Source organism: Carcharhinus amblyrhynchos, chromosome 12, assembly GCF_965287045.1.
Source record: "Carcharhinus amblyrhynchos chromosome 12, sCarAmb.v2.hapA, whole genome shotgun sequence".
Lineage (NCBI taxonomy): Eukaryota > Metazoa > Chordata > Chondrichthyes > Carcharhiniformes > Carcharhinidae > Carcharhinus > Carcharhinus amblyrhynchos.
In genome coordinates this window covers 64,365,647-64,387,821 of record NC_137335.1, presented here as the reverse complement: position 1 = coordinate 64,387,821, position 22,175 = coordinate 64,365,647, and the positions used below count along the sequence as shown (strand labels likewise).

The following is a 22,175-nucleotide window of genomic DNA, read 5'->3' as shown; positions in this document are numbered from 1 at the left end:
TTTTTCTACCACTCGCAGACAGTAAACGTGTAACAAAGTACTGCTAATTTCAGAGGATGCAGCAGTTTTGTCTTGGTGCAAGAACAATCTCACACACCAAGTGTTAACTACCATTTCAAGAGTAGACAAAGATTGCACTAACTACCATTAGAAACTTCTACAGTAGTTAAAGGCTTTATTCAGAATGGGAGACCCTAATCTCTTCACCCTCTCTTCTCCATGTCTGGCTTGCAGCCATCTGGTAGTGCCACTCAGTAGTCCACAGCCAACCAAATACCAATGACTACTATATGTGCTGATACCCTCAGACATTCTAGTAACAGCAAAGTACTGTAAAAATGTAAACTGTAGTGACTAAACATTCTTTGACTTTTTTGGTAAGATCACCCCCTACAGGTTTTAAGGTCATATATTTAATTAAGTCAACCAATGAGAAAGTTCTAAGTGCCTAACAAGCATGAAAACAGGAGAGATGTGTGATTTTTTGGGTGAGCTCCCAGATGCAATTGTACAGCACTTAGAGAAAACAGAGTCCAGATGAGATTCTTATCAGGAGGGGAAGGATTCTTGTATTCTCTATTCTCGTAGGGAAGCTGGCTACTGAGTTTTAGGGGCGCCATTGCGCATATGCCCTGATCTCCCAGTGCACTGGCAGATGTTACCCCGCCCACACCCCCCCCCACCCCCACTGATCAACTCCACCCCCTAATGGCTGCTGATCACTCCCACACCCTCCAATGCAGAGACCGCCCCCGCCCCCCAACCCCACCACCCCAGAGCCTTCCCCTGCCTCGACCCTGCCTCCATCAGGCTCAGCCCCTGTCAGGCCCTGCCCCTTGTACTGCCCCACCTTGTCCCCAACCATCTGAGGGGCTTCAATGACGTCCATTCCCACCAGTGAGGTCTTCATGTTGTCTGGTCTCTATTGGTGGGGATTATACACAATCCTGGCCGGTGAGGACCTTGACTGGTGAGCAGGAAAGTACAGGTGAGTCCAGATGATAGCATCTGGGACTCATTGATTATTTTGAAATGAAGTTTTGCATATTGAAATTTCGCCAGCAAATCAGTGCTGGTAACATTGTGAGAGGCCAAAAGCCAGGCACGAAACCGATTTTTCGCCTCTTGCCCAATCTTACTGGCTTGCCATGCCAATTGAACAGCGGGACAAGCCTAAGATCACCCCCAAATTTGTTTTAAATTCCTGAGGACACTCATTGCTTAAAATAATAGAATTGGCATAGCTACTTACATTTAGTGGCAACTATTCTCACCTGTTGCATTGCACATACTAACAGCCACAGCATCTCTCAATTTCCGTGTATACCTTAGCAAACCTGACAATGGCACACGCTTGTCATTCTGATAGGCCGTGATGAATACAGAAGGGTATTTCTGGGAAAAAAAGGTCGAGTGTGTTGAAATCTTAGTTCCTGCTTAGATTACATTTTAATAAATTGAAAGAAGATCCCGAACTATTGCATTTTTCATTTTCAAAATATTGTGATGTTATGTATCTTTAAGGATTTTTTAAAAATCGTGTACTCCGCCGCTCTCACACCCTCAGCTTTCATTGTTGCCAGGCTGTCTGTAGGAGTCCTTTCATTGCTTCTTCAGTGGTTTTAATGGGGTTTGTTTATTTTTACTCTGGGATCTTTTATGAACCTGCATTATTAGGAGGATGACTGGTAGGCTGGTCATGTGTTTTGGACACTTTACTTTTCTTCCTAGTGAATTTAAGGTTTCATTTTCTGTTTGGCTGGCTGCAGTTTGAGTTTAGAAGGGAGTGGATATCAGACTGAAAGCAGTGTTTCTCTTGCTCCCTGATATTCTGGGAAGCTGTTCTGGCCATATCCAGAGGGCTGCTAGAAGTTACAGGGCTGAGAAGTTAAGAGTTTCAATTCTCCAACAAAAGGACCAAGTTCCAGTATCACATGAGCATTAGTCTTTGCTGTGTTAAACCTGTGGAAAGGGGTTTGTCCATGGGAAATTTTGTTTGATTGGAACTTTTTAGATATATTTAAGGTTATACATTATCATGGTTGTTCTGTTTCTCTTTGCAATTGATAACAGTTGTTGCTAACATTCTTTCTATACATGTTAACTATATTCTTAAATAAAGTTTGTTTGATAAAAGCTCCCAAGTGGCTCATTTGAATCATATCTGACATGAAACTGATCATGCTTATCCAAGCCAAATTCGAAGTGCAAAACAAATGACAAAATACTTTGAATTTCTGACCTGAATTATAACACTATCAATGTGGAAAACATTGTCTACAGTACTAGCATGATGGCAGTTATTGTAGTAGCCAAAGGTTGAAGTTAAAAGGATGCATCTTGAATGTGGTCCATATGCTTTATTATGCAGCCTCCACTTTTATCAAGAAGAGGAAATGTTTGGAAGAGCTATTGCTTGAGGGAGCTGCATTCATACTAGAAGGTTCTGATTGATGAATCATTGTGCTTCCTAACACATTACTACTGATGTCATACATTTGTATGAAGTGTGTTAGTGTTTGAGACACTTAGAAGCGTAATTTAACTTTCACTGGCAGATGGAATATTACAGGGTAGGTGATTGCCATCCAATACACACCCCCCACCCCCTGATTTTCAGTGTCACTTTGTGCGTGGGTCCATGTTAACTTGGCATTGTCTATTTCATATTGGATTCAAAAGGAAAACACAGAGATAGACAGGTTAAGTGGAGGATGAAAGGAATACAATTAAAGGAAGGATATTTTCTTACATTGCACTTTCATTCAATTAATGGGGATGAGATAAAAGCATAGGATGTAACCGTGGAGGAATAGTGTTTAACCCACTGTAACATGCATTTCCTCCAATCTTAGATATTTAATTTTATCAAATAATAGATAAAGAAAAAATAAACTGAAGTTAATAGTTCTTTGCAACTGTTTTAGAGTGACTATTGCTTTAAGGACTGTTTATTCTGTAAAGTCCAGATGCGGTCTCAGTTAGAATATGTTAACATAGTTATTGACTAATGGATGAGAGTGACAAGATATTTACTATTATTTACCTATGTAAAAATGAAACCTTATATAAATTTACATCTTTATGTAAAAATGTTGCATGCTTGCTACTGCTTGTGTTGCAGCCAAAGTGTTGCAAGATGTCAGCATCATTACTAAACTGAAGTTTAGTTTCAATTGTAAAAGACAAACTTTAATCATATCTCTGTGGTTACCCTACTACACTCAAAGTTCCAAACGTATTCACCTTTCTTTTTATTATTTTCTACTTTGTCTTTATTTTATCTTTCACCTGTACCTTGGCAGATACAGTCAAGACCGTTATTTTGTCGACCACAAGACACTTCACTCATGAAAGTTCACAGGCCTGAAAGATTAACTCTGTGGCTGGAATTTTTTGGCCTTCCACGTGATCCGGATTCTCTGGTCCTGCTGCAGTGAGTGGGGATTTGTTTGAGCGACAAGTTCCCCATCTTCATTTGCAGCGGCAGCGAATGGCCAGAAAATTCCAGCTTGTGCTTCTCTCCATTCAGATTCTGCCAGATCTGCAGGGTCGTTACAACATTTTCTACTGTTATTATACTCGGAAGTGCTTGATTGGTTGAAGATGATGGGTGGAATTTTCCAAAGAAATGGCAGAGTGTCAGGTTCTGACCAAAACCGGCGTGTTGGCCAGGTTTTCTCTCCAGATTATCTGACACCTTGTCAAAAAAAGAGCAACAGTTGTGTTTTGTGGCGTCATTCTTGAGGGGTGGGGCCCAAAGATTCTGGCAAGGTCAGCTCTACAGTAAAATTAAAAACCAGATCGGCATTGCACTGTTATGGTCCTGACCTCCTAGGAGCTATACTGGCTTCTGCACCATAGTCATCTTGACTCTTGGGAGAGCAGTAGTGATTCTCGTCAGTGGGGAGGAATATCTGACACTCCTGGAAGCAATGGTGTTAAGCTGTTCAAGAATATTTAAATATGTCCAAATTTATGGTAATCAGGTTCCAGCCCTCCCTGGGTGTGAACCTGATTATGATGCCAGCAGAGATGTCCTATCAAGAGAGGCTAAATAGTCTGGATCTATACTCTTTGATGTTTAGCAGTGAGGAGTGACCGTATCCAAATGTATAAGATCCTAAGTGGGCTTTATAGGGTAGATGGTGAGACATTTTCACCAGTGGGAGTGTCCAGAACAAGGGGATGTAGCTACAATATATAGGGCTGGTCATTTAAAACTGAGGTGTGCAGAAATTTCTTCTCACAGAGAATAGGGCATCTCTGGAATTCTCTGCCCAAAGGGTGCTAGAGACTACATCATGAGAAGTATTCAACGTGGCAGTGGATAAATATGTGATAGATTGAGGAACAGAGGGCTATGGGGAAATGGCACAGAAAAGGAGTCGAGGCCTCTGCAGATCAGCCACGATTGTATTGGATGACGGGGCAGGCTTGAAGGGCTTGGTGGCCTACTCCTGTTTCTATTTCTTGTGCTCTTGTGATTTGAATGCAAACTTCCAAAGTAAGCTTCCCTCTTAAGTTATTAGACAGCACCTTCAGTGAAGTTGCATTTTAAGACACAGTATACTCAGAGCATTACAATTACTGTCTATTGTTACCTGTGGCTTGATATTCTGATAAGGACAATAGGCTTGAATGTATTTAAAGAGATTTTGGTCAGACAAAGGATCTCCCCACTCTTCTTGTTCTTCAATTGTGAGTGGTAATGAAGGATCCAGCATTGTGTTGAGAACATCAAGGAAAGGAGCCTGTGAAGTAAAATATCAGGCAGAAATAATTATTATTACAATAAGCTATGATTATTGTGGAAAGAATATTGTGCAATGTGTAAAATCCTCCTACTTTCTTATTTCTCTCTCTTAACAGTCTTGATGGGTCATACACATGAAGACCTATGGTAGACAGAGGGACTTATTGGGCAACAGCCAATTGTCAGAAGGCACACTTGGTGAGAGACTCCACAAAAGTGCTGATAGATCAGGAAACCAATAAAAGGGTTATTGTTACAAGTCAGGTCGGATACCTCAAGGTGTTCTAAGAAGCTCGCCTGACCTGTAACATTTTACTTTGAATTTGGCTAGGATGAGCATGAGAGGTTTCATTTCAGGTGTGATTGAACTGACTCATGAGGAGATTTTATCAAAAACAAGGTTTAATCGAGAATATTGTTGACATGTATAAGACAATTAGCAAAAACAATTACAAACAAGAAACACAACAACCACAATAATGTTTAACTCTTAAGGAATATCTAATGTGATCCAACCAAAATCAACACCCAATACACAAAACCCTCTAAATAAGCACAATACAACATAGGTTAATGCCCACTTGTTACAGGAATCCAGCCTCCTGCGTTGAATGCTGAAAATCTCTTGAGAAGAAACTCAGAAGACAGTGTAGTCGAATTTGTTTCCCAAAACACTGCTTCTTTAAGGCAGAATGGCAATAAGCCTCTCCTTCAACTATCATCAGTAATAGATAATAGTTTCAGAACCAAAGAGCAGGAGAGAGAGTGAGATTACTACTCAGCTTCCTGCTAAATTGCTTCTAACACACCTGAAACAAAACTGAAAAACCAAAAGAAGAAAAATCCCTATCACCTGACTGCCACAGTTTAGTCCCACACCCCCAATGACATCGCTGAAACTAAAAGCTGCATGATTTAAAAAAACTTTCTTAAAGATACACTCGCATGACATTATCAAAGCTTGTTCTTCCTCACCACTATCAATGCACCTACAAGCTGCACCAGTATACTAGCTTATACATAAATAATGTCTTATAATTACTAAGGTGTGAAAGGGTTAAATTCCCCAGGGCTATCCTTTCTTTCTCTGATCAGTGACAAGCAAAAGCAGGTGTACACTCATTCTTTTTGCTGCACCAATTGACCAATTTCCAATGTTTCTCTTTCAGAATGTGACCAACTGTGTCTCCAATATTTTACTTTTACAGCTGAGTATGCATTATAAAACTCTACTCGTTATGTCATCCAAGGATTTCAAAAGATTTTGATATGAGAAAAACCGTCCAGTGGTTTCTGTTAAGCTTGATGTATCCACTTGTTTTAGGGAAAGCAGCATGAATTGTTTTTGGAATCTATTTTCATTACTGACTGAGGACATTATCTATTTAAGGAAGTTGCCAACAAAAGCTGAAGCAATGCTGCAATATGAAATAGTTTTGGCCATTATGCAGCATTCTCTTGAACACTTCATTATCTCAGTGGACTACCATTATTACAGCAGGAATATGGCCATTTTTAACCAGTTAGGGGTAAAATTGGGAGCTTATTCAGAATAAGAGGGCCAACTGATGTAGAACAAAGCATTAATTCCATATCTTGATAAATAGTATTTTGGAACATTACTCTGATTAGTGTAATCTTAATTCTAACATCTATCAAAGTTGATTGCCAAATATAAAGGAGCACTAGCAGTTTCTGGATCATAAGAACGTAAGAACATAAGAAATAGGTGCAGGAGTAGGCCATCTAGCCCTTCGAGCCTGCCCCGCCATTCAATAAGATCATGGATGATCTGTCGTGGCTCAGTTCCACTTTCCCGCCCTCTCCCCATAACCCTTAATCCCCTCTCTTATCAAGAACCCATCAACCCGCTTCTTAAAAATATTTAGCGAGGCAGCCTCCACCACTTCAACGGGCAGAGAATTCCAGAGATTCACCACCCTTTGAGTGAAGAAGTTCCTCCTCAACTCCGTTCTAAACCGCCTCCCCTTTATCTTGAGGCTGTGCCCCCTAGTCCTACTGTCTTTTTTGAGCGGGAAGAGTCTCTCCACCTCTATCCTACCCATCCCATTCATCATCTTATATGTCTCAATGAGATCTCCCCTCATTCTTCTAAACTCTAACGAGTACAAACCTAGTTTATTCAGCCTCTCCTCATAGCTCAACCCCCTCAACTCCGGTATCAGCCTAGTAAACCTCCTCTGCACTCCCTCCAAGGCCAAAATATCCTTGCGCATCACAGCACTATTACTGGAAGGTGCAGTGCAACAGCATGTTTGTTGTAATATCAATCCAGATATTATCTGTACAATAGCTAAAAATATGTGTGTGTGTGTGTGTGTGTGTGTGTGTGTGTGTGTGTATATGTGTGATGATTTATACAGTTTTTGACCAATTTTTGCACATTTACTAATAATGTTCAAATTAATAATCCCACATTATGTGATATTTACTCAGTAACGCAGATCAAGATGGTTCCCACGTGTAACTTGGGTAGAAGTAACAATGCTACATTTTATTTAGCATCTAAAAATTGTGGAAAAACGTTTTAAAAAATTACCTTCCCTTAGCTGGAAATTTAAGTGTGGACCTCAGATAAGGACAGGAGTGACCTCAGCTATGACACACTACAGATATCAGACCTGCCAAAACAGTAAGCCTCATGCAGGAGAATTACTTCAATGAGTACATTTGGCTGCAATATATAAAAAAACTTGCATTTACATGATTCGTTTAACAGCCGCTGAATGTCAAAAATGCCTCACAGCCGATCAAACAAAAACAGAAAAGGCTGGAAAATCTCAGCAGGTCTGATGGCATCTGGGGCAACAGAGCAAAACTAATGTTTAGATAACTCAAAAGACTTGAAATATTAGCTTTGTTCTCTCTCCCCAGATGTTGTCATTTTCCAGCATTGTGTTTTTGTTTCAAATTCCAGCATCCGCAGTAATTTGCTTTTATCAATTTATTTCAAAACTTAGTAACAATAATCTACTTGCACAGAGCATGGTCTTGTAAACACCAATGAGACTAATTAGTCCATTTTTTGAGATGTTTGATTTAGGACTAATTTTAGTGAACACAATAAGAAGTCTCACAACACCAGGTTAAAGTTCAATAGGTTTACTTGGAATCTCAAGCTTTTGGAGCATTACTCCTGCATCAGGTGAGTCACCTGATGAAGGAGCAGTGCTCCAAAAGCTCGTGATCCCAAATAAACTTGTTGGACTTTAACCTAGTGTTGTGAGACTTCTTACAATGCCCACCTCAGTTCAACACCAGCATCTCCACATCTTAATTTTGGTGAAGGCAATGGAAGAACTGTTCCTTCTTCAAACAAAGCCATGGGATATTTTTTGTCCACCTGAACAGGCAGATGGAACTGGTTTAATGTTGTATCTTAAAGAAGGCTCTTCTAATGCTGTCGGGCCTCAGTACTAAACTGAAGCACCAGCCCAGATTTGAGTCTGTCACATTATGTTAAACCTATGATTTTTTGGGAGAGGTGAATGAAGATGACACTATTCGTGGAGCTATACCCCTGATAACGTCAGTCTATTCAGGGATGAGTGACATCAGAGAAAAACGATTACAAAACTAAAACTTTACTTGTTGTAGGAGGAATGTTGGTTGGTTTGATTTTGTAATCTGCAATATAATTAAATAGTCTAATAAAACTGCATTTAAGATGGGTTGTACTATAAAAAGACCACAAAACTGCCAATTCCAGTTAACAACAATCAAATAATCTACTGAAATTTTACAATGCATGCTTTCTTGAAATTCCATCATGGCTAATAGTTAGATGAACTTCATAAACCTGGCTCAATCCCCTTCCAATCACCAATGTAGCCAGCATGTTCTAGTCTCCACTTGCCTAGTCTCATACTCCTCATATGTCTTCATCACTTCCCTGGCTCCAGCAGCTCATCCTCCTCTTTCCCATCTGTTTTCACTGCTATCTTTGATCTGTGATGCAAATCAGCTCCCTCTTTGCTACTGTTTTGGTTACCACTATTTTGGCTGTCACTCCTTACTGTGCCTGCTACCTTGGATTGCTGCACTGTTTTGTAAACACTCTCCTCAACCACATACTGGCTTTCCAGGTCTCATATAGTTCATACCCCTACAAGTGGATTGTGGCTGATTTTATTCTCTTGCCCTTTCCCAGGGCCTGCTACATCCTCTTTATCAGTTTCCCCACAGTTAGCTAGCAAACCTGTAGTTCATTTTAATTTAAAGCATGCATCACACTTAGAATAGATTTGCTGACTGTATTTGGGGGTTAAGAGTAGTACTGGGGAATGAGAAAGGAACACTGGGTGGGGGGGGGGGGGGTGCGTAGTAGGAAAACTGCAGGAGAGGATATCAGAGGAAGGCAAAATGAAGGGTGAAGCAAATTGTGGAAGGGGATATTGATGAGAAAAAGTAGGGAGGGCATAAGGTTGACTCGGTATGAAGGGAGGGAAAAGGCTGAAGAGAGAGAATGAGCTGGCTAGGGCTAGGAGGAGATGTAATGCCAGCATTTCCATTGCTTTTCACTCATGTCCTATGGCCCTGCAGCCCACCACTTATCAACCCCAAGTCATTTTGTTCTCCATCACTCTGGATCTAAAACTTGTCTGTCAATCTGGTCAGATCCCTGCAGTGGCCATCACTGTTGCCAGTTAACTGATCAGTGTTGGCATTTCTCACTAATCAAAGAAAAGAGAGAGAAAGTAAAAGAACAAAAGGGATAAAGAACTCCTTTTAGCAATATCACAGGAGACCCACCAGTATTTGATACTGGTTCATTGCCTGTATAATATTTCTCAAATTAACACAAGTAAAAAGAGTTATTTTCCAACTTACTCGTAAAACAACAGCTCTGATGGAATCAGGTGACACATTGCACAAGCTCCCTGCTAGGACTCCACCAGCACTGCTTGACATAAGAGCTGTTTGCCTCGGGTTTGAATATCCCATCATGTGCAAGTGACGCAGACAAGCCTGTAAGTCATCTACACCTATGCACTTCTTGTCCAATTGACTTGCTTTGTGCCATCTTAAACCTAACTCTCCGCCCCCTCTAGTGTGAAGAACAAAATACATTAAAACAAACAAAGTAGCAAAAACAAACAATGCAGATGATGGATATCTGAAGTAAAACAAAAACAAATTGCTGCAGATAGAAAAGGAGAATTAACATTTCGGAACAATGACCTTTCGCTCAATATTGCCTGACTTGCTGAGCATTACTGATATTTTCTGTTTTTATTAAAATACATGTTACAATTAAATCAATACAATATGCAGGAATTTGTCCTTTACTTAATTAAGTGGAAGCTCCAAACATGGTTCGAAATAAAAAAAGGTCTTTTTGCCAAACTCAATAAAATAATTGAAAGCATAAACAAGTGTAACACAAATACAAAGGAAAAGTCTCCTGCTACCAGGTTTTATTTTCTTTTCCGTTTCTATTTTCTAAAGCTGACCATTTAAAAATACACATTTTTAAAATCACCATCTGCGAAAATGTGTACATGATGCCTCTAACATGAAAAGTGTTTCATCTGAGGCATGAAGAACAGCAGACACCAAAGCTTAAGAAAACATGGTGGCCACAAGACTGGCTTAAAAAGCACCTTAAAGGAAGTGTGTGTGTGAGAGAGAGAGAGAGAGAGAGAGAGAAAAAGAGAGAGAAAAAATGGTGGAAAATTAGACAGGAAAGCGGAGTTGAGGATTATTGTATCAGATCACTCGATCTCATTGAATGGTGGATCAGTTTCGGGGGCCAAACAGCCTACTTCTGCTCATATGTCTTATGGTCTGGAGATTTGCTGATTAAAAAAAAAACAAACATTTTACTTTCTGAGGAATTAAAGTACCACTTTCAGAATTAGTCTCCACAAATAAAACCAGACTATATATGTGACATTAAAGAGAAAATAATTTCCCTTCCTGTAGCCTTAAACCAGAAATCGTAAAATTAACTTAGAGTAGCATAGCTTGACAGGCAACACACTAAATTAATGAAATGAAGTGTGGAAACAGTACCTAACATGACAATATGCTAAAATCCAGCCATCTTCCAATAGCACCATTTGCTCTGGTTTAAAATCAACATTCAAATCCATGCCATAAGCTCCATAAACATGGACCAACAAAGGTTTCTTGTTCATTTGATTCAATGTTTTGTTATGAAAAACCGTGATAGGTACCAACGTACCATCCTGAAAAAAAAGTGTAAATAATTGTGAAAAGGTTGCATTCTCAAGGATTTTTTACCCTCACATTATCATCTCATTGTATATTCATTATTAATATGTACATTTAAATAGTAATCTATTTTTACAATTAAACTTACAGTATTAGTCATACTCTCATACAACCCGTCCCCATTGCATAGCAATGCAAGTTTGCTAACATTTATTAGACTCCTTTCAACTCAATAGCTCAAAGCTCAGAACCAATTTTGGCCTAACCTGTCAATAGTCAGATGTATCCTCTCACTCCACTACCTTTTTCTTTTAGGGGAATTTATCATTTAATGGTTATGTATTCAATTTATTTCTCATGAAGAGGAATCATGAGTCATGCATTTTGGAAGAAAGAACGTGGAGAGGCAGGACAGGTGGTGAGCAGTTAATAAAGTATATAGTAGCCTGAGTTTTATTAGTGCAGAGTACAGAAACAAAGGGTTTCTGCTGAACTTACACAAGACACATGTTAGACCTTGGCTGAAGTACTGTGCACAGTCCTGAGCAATGCACTATAGGAATGATGTGAACACATTGAAGAGAGTGCAGAAGAGGTTCATAAGAATGGTTCCAGCAATGAGAAACTTCAGTTATGAGGATAAACTGCGGAGGTTGTTACTAAATAATGCTCAACCCTATGGCCTTGTGATCATGGTAAAAGCATAAGTTTCCTTATGTGTTGCGCATGGAGTTATGATACTGATTGAGGCTGTCAATGTTTAAAGAGAAGTCCTAACAATTGTGATTAACTGTGCCACAAGATTTATACAAAGACAAACTTTATTGCATATAAACAGAATTAAGTAAAGCAAGCAGGAACTGGGCCAGGAACTGACAAATGGAATTTAATGTTGGCAAGTGCGAGGTGGTCCACTTTGGTAGGAATAATGGTAGGAAGGATTATTACTTACGTGGAGAAAAACTGCAGCAGGCGACGGTGCAGAGGGACCTCGGGGTCCTTGTGCATGAGTCGCAAAAACCCAGCTTGCAGGTGCAGCAGGTGGTCAGGAAGGCAAATGGGATGCTGGCCTTCATAGCGAGGGGGATTGAATATAAAAGTAGGGAGGTCTTGCTGTGGCCATATAGGGCATTGGTGAGGCCGCAGCTGGAGTACTGTGTGCAGTTTTGGGTGCTGTACTTACGCAAGGATATTTTGGCCTTGGAGGGAGTGCAGAGGAGGTTTGCTAGGCTGATGCCGGAGTTGAGGGGGTTGAGCTATGAGGAGAGGCTGAATAAACTAGGCTTGTACTCGTTAGAGTTTAGAAGAATGAGGGGAGATCTCATTGAGACGTATAAGATGATGAATGGGATGGATAGGATAGAGGTGGAAAGACTCTTCCCGCTCAGAAAGGACAGTAGGACTAGGGGGCACAGCCTCAAGATAAAGGGGGGGTGGTTTAGAATGGAGTTGAGGAAGAACTTCTTCACTCAAAGGGTGGTGAATCTCTGGAATTCTCTGCCCGTTGAAGTGGTGGAGGCTACCTTGCTAAATATTTTTAAGACGCGGGTTGATGGGTTTCTGATGAGAGGGGATTAAGGGTTATGGGGAGAGGGCAGGAATGTGGAACTGAGCCACGACAGATCATCCATGATCTTATTGAATGGCGGGGCAGGCTCGAAGGGCCAGATGGCCTACTCTTGCTCCTATTTCTTATGTTCTTATGTTCTAAGCACATTAACATTATGGTTTATAACTATATAATTATGATAGAAGACATCCTGTTGTTTATTGCTTTCACACCTCTACCTCTGACCTTGTAGGTAAATATAATTTGGAATTAATTGCAGTTAAAAATCCAAGTTGTTTCAATTTCATTCACTTGAGGTGCATACCAATTCCATAACAAGATGCTTCCATTTATCTTCTATTTAATGCTTTAATTACTGAAACAATATTTGATTAACAATTAAGCTCTAAATGTGGCTAAACATCGCTGGAAATAATGTAGGATATGCACCAAATTCTCTTGTCTCTCCAGAAAAGTGGAAAATAGCAGACTAATTCATATAAGCTTAAAATTACTTGGCTGGATTTATTTACAAATTAATTAGTACACATAAACTAATGTATTTAATCAGGATGTTACTTATAATCAATAAGACTGTTGATTAAAGACTTAGTATAAACAATTTCACAGAATACTGATAAATAACTCTTCACCTTGTGTTTTTAAATCTATCCATCCAGAGGAAACCAATGAGTAGTAATTGAATCTCCCAGACCACTTACCCATCCATGTGCCAGTGGAAGCTAACCAGGCATAATTTTAACTGGCTCCGCTAAGGAGGCAGCAAGGACACCTGCCCACAACCAGTGAGGCTCTTTGAAAGAAAAAATGCATGTTAGGTCCTGACAACAACATATAATTTTATACAAGGAGCCAGAATTGGAGATGGGAGTGGATTTCCTGCCTGGCCAATCAAGTGCAGACTTGAATATCGTTGCGTGCTGACATTAATGTGCAAATATTGACCATGTCAATTTTGCATGTCCTTGCTGTCAGCAGAGTGAGTAAAAGTTATGGCTTGTTAGCTTTTGTTAACAACTTAGTTGTGCACAATTTCATCAACATCTTAAAAAAAGCCAATATATCCTGCCTGATGTCCAAGTTTTTCAACTGCCTTGAGCTACTTGTTTTCAAGACTTTGATTTCTAAATTGGGCTGTCATTTTAACTCTAGTTACTCTAAATCATTGATGTTTCCACCGGTTATCGTGATAGTAATGCAATGCATTTCAGGTTGACTATTTCTAATTCAACATTCAATGAGATACAGCAGTACCTGTCACAAATATTAATAATTCAGTGAAAAATAGGATATATCACTTTAGTATTTCTTAGGAAGAAACATTGGGAGCCATGCAGATTAAAATTCCTCTCTTCCAGTTACTTTCTGTTTCATGTTTTATGCCTTATTAAGCTAACAGCAAACTTAAATCAATTGCAGGAAACTATCCCAACCACAATTATGTTACAACTTTATCTAACAAAATAAATTCTTAGACTGTCTACTTGGTGCAGGAAACATGGAATGGTTAAGCAAGGTGTTGGAGAGGCACAGCTGAATGTCATAGGAAAATCTGACCTTGTGCCTGTGAACGATGCCACCCATATACTAATAAGGAAGCGAAAGGCAGTCAAGAAAGGTCCTCTAGGGGACTGCAGAGGTAATGCTGAGCGGAGAGGGAAGAGAAGCTGCTGCTATAAATATTTTGGCTACGAGTGGAAAGGCAAGCATGAAATCTAATGACAGCAATCATAACAAACTCGATAATGGAGGGTTGGAGTTAGAAGAAGCTGCTGTGGTTGACCATGTCAAAAACAGGGAGATTTGAGGAAGACAATTGGGGCATTGCATCATCACCAAAGCAATGTAGAATGTTGTTTGTGAATTTGTTTAGATCTAGAAAAGGAGATTGTTTTACAGTACCTTTTCACAGGCAGGTGGGTATGAGGGAAGCAGAACTATGAAGCAACATGAAAACAGTTCCTGAGCAGAGGGAACCATTCACAAGATCATTCTGATATAATTATAACCATCTCCCTAGGAACACCTTTACCTTTAAATAATCATTCTTCAATGCAGAAACCTTTCATCTGTCCCTAATTACACAGGGGCACTTCATATGACAGTTAAGATTTAGCTAATCATGATAGTTGTTGGATTGGAGTTACACATAGGTCAGACTGAGCAAATTCCTCAAATCCAAAACTAACTGGCTTTGTACAACAATTTGATGACTTCATAATACTTTTTTTTAAATTACTGATATCCATTTTTATTTTCAAATTAAAAAAATGCAAATGAATTCAAATTTTCAAACTGCTGTTTGAGTGGGAATTTATACTCCAGCTCTCTTGGATTTTTAGTCTCGTAATACAATCATATTATATCTTACCTTGCTTGGTGCTTTTAAACGAGTTACTTTACAATCCTTTGTAATCATTGCCTTGGATTCATCTTCTTGGATGTAGAGCTCATTATCGTCTATTGAATACAAAAGACTCACTGGTGGCTGAACTGGAGAGGAAAGCCAAAAGGAAAATTTGTTTGCTTCACATTTTGTGTTATCCTCAGATTCGATAGCACATGCCCATGGTGGGAGCTAAGGAAACAAAAGGGCATCATTGTTTAAATGCAACTCCTAATCCTGAAGCAAGTCCTAACGTTATGTTATGTGCCAAATGACAAAATACTTGGAAGCTTTGGGGTAAATTTCAGCATTCTTTGTAACAGTAGATTCTAAATTTTATGTTAATTCAACAATTCAATAATTTTCCAGGTGCTGTTAACTAGCATCAGACCAAGTCATGAAATCCACATCAGAAAACATCACTGTCATTTATGAGTTAATGATGTGGATTCTGATGTAATCACAGCAGAAATATTGTAACATCTCAATGTTAGTGGAGAGACAACTGCTTGTGATAACCAAGTGCTAAATGCCATTAGTCCAGAAATCAATAGGTTTAGGGGTATACTTTCCTTCATATCAAATTTAGGAAACACAATTTTACAAAACCATTCGTTTTCAGTTTTTATACTGTCAAAGAAATTGAACTATTTGCTGAAAATATCAGTTATAATGAAAGACCGCACTGAAGTAGCTAGATATTCCAGGCCAATTGGTGCAATTTATAATAGCATTTACCCTTCATTTGAGAAAATATTGCTAATTACACTTACCAAACAAATTTCCATATCCCTTTCACTCATGATCCTTTATTCAACTATCCAATTTAATCTTGAGTATTGACATGGGGCGGGATTTTCCCATCCATGTTCTAAGTACAGTGGTGTGGAAAAAGTGGCGATTTCTCATCTGAGTGCAATGGTGCATTTTTAACTGTATGATCAGCTCCCCACCTCACTATCAATACAAAAGCTAGAAGATGGAGGGTGGACGGCCTCTGATTCATGTGACCCACCACAACGTGGTTCTTTCCTCTGGGTGCCATATATAAAGGATAACCACAAATCTGCCTTTTCAAGGTCCCCAGGTCAGGATAGTCACATGGAAGAAATGACTCAAATGACAGGCAGACTATGGCTCCCAAGTTCAATGATGCTTCATCTGCTGGGTGTTGTTGAGGCCTGTCAGGATGTCCTGTACCTGAGTGATGCCTAGAGGAGGTCTACCATTGCCAGCTTGGGAGGTGGCAGCTTCTGCAGTCATTGCAAATGCAAAGATCTGCAATCTAGTGTGAGAAAGGATGAATGATCACAGTCTATTCTGGCACACTAAGGCTAACTTATAACCCTCAGCTCACACATTCACAAACCCATCTGGACTTAACAGGATGACACTCCAAAGGAATTGCACAAATGGCCAACTAAAAGCACATCTCCACTCAATATTTCACACACACCTTTATATCTTTATCTGGGTCATGTCCTGTATACATCACATCCTCATCCCAATCACCATACATCCAAGGCAGGCATCCTTATTATCTGCCTTGGCATGAACTCTACTCAATCTCTCCATTTGTCTTCAAGCAAGACAAGTTCACACAATAGATGGGAGAGGTTCCAGACTGGAAGAGGTTTTGGCAGATGGGTGTCTATGAGGAGCTTTGTCAGACTGAAGGCATACAGCTACATGTGGTCTGAGGATTGTGGAGCTGCTCCTGCTTCGACTAGGTTTCTGTGGCAACTGTGATGATACAGACATTACAAGGAGATCTGCCTTCTGACATATAATGCCAGAGGTCTACGTTGGACCTCCTCTCAACAAAGACACATGTTATCAAGCCTTCATCATCCTTCAAGGATAATGGCTGAGATATCACTCTGAGGTTGAGGTGCATTGTTGCAAGGAGTGGATTAGCTATGCTGTTCAATAAGAGAGGATATTTGTCCAATAAGATGTAGATAACTACTCATCAACCCCCTCTTGGATTCTGGTGGCTATGAAACATAGAAAATAGACGCAGGAGCAGGCCATTTGGCCCTTGGAGTTTCCTCTGCCATTCAGTTTGATCATGGTGATCATCAAAATCAATATCCTGATCTCGCCTTCTCCCCATATACCTTTAGCCCCAAGAGCTATATCTTATTTCTTCTTCAAATCACAAAATGTTTTGGCCCCAACTATTTTCTATGGTCATGAGTTCCACAAATTCACCGCTCTCGTCTCCCCACCTCAGTCCTAAAAGGTTTACCCCTTATCCTCAAACTATGACCCCTAGTACTGGATTCCCCCACCGTTGGGAACATTCTTTCTGAATCTACTCTGTCTAATCCTGTTTGAATTTTCTAAGTTTCTATGAGATCCCATCTCATTCTTCCTAACTCCAAATGAATACAATCCTAACTGACTTAGTCTCTCCTCATATGGCAGACTTGCCATCCCAGGAATCAGCCTGGTAAACTTTCGCTGTTTTCCCTCTAAGGCAAGGATATCCTTCCTCAGACAATGACACCAGAACTGCACACAATACTCCAGGTGTGGCCTTATCATCAGATAATTGCACTAAAACATCCCTATTCCTGAAGGTCTCACATACATGCTTGCCTCAATTACCCATGCTATAGCCTCTTCCCCTGCAGCCTTGGCTTTCTCAAACTCTTCACCCTCATCTCTCTCAATGTTTGCCTCATTGGTTTGAGATGTGTATGTCTGATTTGGCAAGTACTCCCCACTTTGTAGTGCCAGCTTGTGCAACGTGCAGACAACAACATTGATCCAGGAGACCCTCTAGAGAATGTAGTGGAGTGCTTTGCCAGATCTGTTGAAGCACCAAAATCACATCTTTAAGATGCCAATACTCTGCTCTACCAATATTCAAGCAGTGACATAAGCATCATTGTACCTTCCCTCTGTAGGATTTGTGGCCACTAATGGGGCATTGTCAGCCAGGTTCTTTGTCACCGAACAGCCAAATCTCGATTCTGTCTGGTCCCTCGAGGAGTCAGATGAGGTGTATCAGCTATTAAAGCTTCCTGGTTTCTCACATATATCTGCATTATTTACTTCTTATGGTCACATACAAGCTAAGCACTGAGCAAGTGGAATCTTTTTCTGTTCATAGATTGAAGTGACTGTTGCCAGGCAGCTTTGATACTCACCTAAGTGCAGTAAATAGCAGCCAGCATCTGTGGAAAATGGGCAATCTCAGTAAAGCCCAGTGCTCTGGCCTGCTGGCTCTTTTGATTTCTGGCAAAATGCACGTGCGTTTCTTCACAAAAAGGGATATACATGAGGTGATGGACACTGATCCTGCACAGGTCCTCAACAGAGCGCTGGAATGAGCCATTCACTTAGGTGAGAAGGATGGCTGTTACTTTTAGAGTCACTGGCAACAGATGGCCTCCCAATCCCCTGGTGTCAGTTCCTGTAGAATATGGCAAGTGTGAGTCACCATATCCCTGGACCTGAGGAGGCATCGGCAACACTGTCTCTCATTTTTGTGTCGATATGGCGTCCAAGGAAAAAGGCAAACAGCAGAAGCCGTTGCAGCTGCTCAAACCCGAACCTCAAATTTCATCCTCCTTACTTCGGTAGACTTGAAATTGGCATTGTTTCAGATTCGACTTTTCGACCTGCTTACAGGTGCTCCTTCAGGAGCCTTTAAGTTTCTGCTTTCCTTCATCTGTTTTTAATCTTTATATCTGTATTTGAGTTAATTTTAAGTTAAATAAGTGAATTTTAGCAGTAGATTTTGTAATTAACTAACCTAATCTTGTTTAGAAATAAAGCTGGCTTGCTGTTTTCTTTTTCAAATTGAACTGCTCATTAAGTAAAAGGGGACTACATACACACAGATATAAATTCTTTGGATCACTTTGAGGAAACACCTTTTATGTGGTTGTAACATATTATCTGTAGTAGTAGCAGTTGTCATGCATGCTGTTTTGTGCAAAGAATGCAAAAAATGTACAGGCAGAAAACAGTTAATAAACAGAGACTGAAAATGCTCTTAAAAAAAAAAGGATGCCTGCTTTCTTCTGTAAGTAATGGCTCATTAAGAAATTTGCAGGAATTTCAACTTTGAAACAAATGATACGATCAGATCAGTAACTTCTGGTGATTCAAAGAGGAATTTCATTCTAGGGAAACCACCTCAATGAGGAGAGGAAGCTGTCAAAACCAGAATAATTGACCAAAAAAAAACTGTTGCCGAACATGGCATGTTTTGGGATTTGTCATAGCTAAATATTTACTCAGAACTTGATAGTCCTTGCAGTTCACCAACATGTTCTCACCATTGAAGTAAAGTGTTGTATTCAGCATGGTAGTGTCATGGACCAAAAATACTAGGAATTCCCCACATACCTTGATGCACTTAACAGCTTTTGGTTCATTGAGGGAAAACACATGTAGATATAAGTGACCATAACACTTCAGTATCATTATGCAGTGATCCTTGAACAGTTCCATGTCGATGAGCTTGGTTCTCTCTTTTACTGCATAAACAGTTTGCCATCTCTTCATTCCAGGGGAAGAAATTGGTACCTTCATCAGCTAAAAAAGAAAAACAGAATTCATAGCTTTGTAGGAGTTCCCTCAACAATTGAAGTGTTCCTATCTGTTACAGACAGAAAGTACACATTGGGAACATGCAGAGGTGAAGTCGAGGGGCTCTATTTTACCATTTTGATTCTAAGTGCTGGGCAGAATTGAAACTGTCGGTGTTTCAGATTCGACTTTTAGACCTGTTATACAGGTGCCCTCACATGCACTCTGCCTATAAAAATTTGCCTGAAATCCTGCAGCTCCGAATGGTGCCTCTGACTGCGCATGTGCAAAAAAAAAATTGATAAATTGCTGCTCCCTTGCTACATCCCTCCCGGGCTGGATAATGCCTCCCCCGGCCCCTACAGATATTGCCCCATCCCCACAAAATTATTGACCCCCTTATACCCTCAACCTCCACCCCCCGCCGCCACCTACACCGATCGTGGGCCCCAACCCCCCAATCTCAGGCTGAGTGGCTGTAGACCCCTTTCCCATCCACTGATCACAGGCACAGTGGCAGCATACCCCCTTCCTGCCCCCCCCACCCCCGATCACAGGCAGAGCGGCAACTGATTTTGCACCCCCCCACCAATTGATCTCAGGCAGAAGGGCAGTGGACGCCCCCTTCCATTCCACTGATCTCAACCAGAGTGGCAATGGAACCCCCCTCTCTGACCGATCTCAAGCAGAGAGCTGTCGGATGCTAGGCATCAACCTTCTCATTAATTGGAGTGCCTGAATCCAACTTCTATGGAGCATGTCTGATTCATGCTGATTCTGGATGGGTGAATGCGGTGATAAAGTGGGAAGTGCTGGTCAAGTTGGGTGTGTAGCCCATTAAGTCAATTAAAATGCTAGCAACTTTGTAAAGTCAGGCGTAGAGGCGGGGCAGATCACACCATGCCAAAAACAGGTGCAATGCAATGGTAAAATTGGGCCCAAGGTGTCAAAGGAACGCACAAATGTCCAAGCAACCCATCTACCCTACCCTTCCCAAACACCACCTGCTCTATATATGGTAGGGCATGCAGGTCATGCATTGAACTTTATCAGTCATCCCAGAATTCATTGAGCCAGAGTGGAAGCAGGTCATCCTCGATCCTAGGGACGGCCTAAGAAGAAGGTGGGCAGCTCACAACTCACTGCAGTAGAAGGCTCAACTGAGAACATCATACATCCTTTTTAGAAGTTAAAGGCATGCTGTTCAATCTATTTATTTAATCACAATGGCCTGTTCCTTTCATCATTGGGTGAACATGGCCAGCTATGGAAGGCTTGGATGCACTGACAGCTTAATTTATTAATGATTGCTCGTAAAGAATTACAACTCAAAACTAATAAATTACTCACACAATGCAAAAACAAAAATATTTTCATCACCTCTAAAAGCAAATTGCACCCAATTCCAGTGGCTGCAAGAAAATGCACTTGACCTATGATATCAGACATTTTTTCAATAAATCAGCAATACAAGTGCACTTGAGAGAGTATACATGACTTAAATGTGAAATGAATAAGCCAAATATGAAATACACCATCTTTCCAAACAAACTTTAGTAAAGTCACGGTGATGTACAATGAAAATTGCTGGATGAATGATTAAGTTCTCGGCAGAAAGGCAAATTCTGTTTAGTGAGTGTTAGAGTGCACCATGTGTAGTAGAAGTCTGAACTGTGAAGAACAGCAGTCATACAATTCCCTAGAGTCTGTCTGCAGGCCATTTTTCGGTATTGATCAGTGCAATCCACATTCTATGAGTTTAAATGGCTGCTCAGCTTCTGTCACTGATACAGTGCTATACATGTATTCAGATAAAAATTAATCCCCAGAAAACGCCACTGTGAAGCAAGTCAATATATTGCATTTAATTCAGTTTGAGTGGTGCACACTGATGCTCCAATTGTATAAATTTGGAAATACATTACTTTTTGATTTTGATACATTTGACGGGTTTAAATTTCCACTTTCCATTTGTTTATTTATAAATAATCCTCAGTGAAGAGGAATGATTTAACAACTTGTACTGCTGCCACCTTTTTGCTCTAACAGTTACACTGCTACAATATACTTCATACAGGCTTTTAGTTTGAAATTATACTTGATGTGAGGTCAAAATTGTTGCAGTCTCAAAATTCCAGCTTTGACACATTTAGTTGTCTACCCAGACAGTTTGAACATTTACCAATCCACATCAGCATTCACTAAGACTGGAACAACACTCAGGTTTAATAAGCGACAAGTGACAATTGTGTTGCACAAGTGCAATGATCATCTCCAACAAGACAGAATCTAATCAGCTCCTCCTGACATTCAATGGCATATCTCTGAATCCTCTGCTATTAAAATCCTGGTATTTTAATTACCATTAAAATACCAGGAATTGCCATTGGCTGGAAACATAACTGGATCAGCCATATTAATACTGCAGATTAAGGGAGCAGTTCCAAGACTGGTAATTCTGCAGTGAAAAACCCACTTGCTGACTCTTCAAAGCCCGTCCACCATCTACAAGTTAAAAGTCAAGAAGGTGATGGAATATTCTCCACTTGCCTGGGTAACTGCAGCAATACTCAAGAATCTTGACATCACCTGAGACATGCTTGAATGACAACTACCTAATACGTTGCAAGAAAGGATGTCATGAAGCATGGTACATTGGGGAGACCATGCAGACGCTATGACAACGGATGAATGAACATCGCTCGATAATCACCAGG

General features: G+C 40.3%; 1 protein-coding gene across 3 annotated transcripts in view; it reads right to left on the bottom strand.

The window, feature by feature from the left end:
* Positions 1–22,175, bottom strand: part of prepl (prolyl endopeptidase like) — a 51,955-nt gene that overhangs the window by 6,320 nt on the left and 23,460 nt on the right. For all 3 annotated transcript variants that reach the window (XM_080200638.1, XM_080200637.1, XM_080200639.1), the window contains 6 exons: positions 19,276–19,464; positions 14,896–15,102; positions 10,793–10,968; positions 9,608–9,824; positions 4,605–4,754; positions 1,275–1,395 (listed from right to left, as the gene is read on the bottom strand). In XM_080200638.1, the coding sequence (XP_080056764.1) occupies positions 1,275–1,395; positions 4,605–4,754; positions 9,608–9,824; positions 10,793–10,968; positions 14,896–15,102; positions 19,276–19,464 (1,060 nt within the window). The remainder of the gene's footprint in view (positions 1–1,274; positions 1,396–4,604; positions 4,755–9,607; positions 9,825–10,792; positions 10,969–14,895; positions 15,103–19,275; positions 19,465–22,175) is intronic.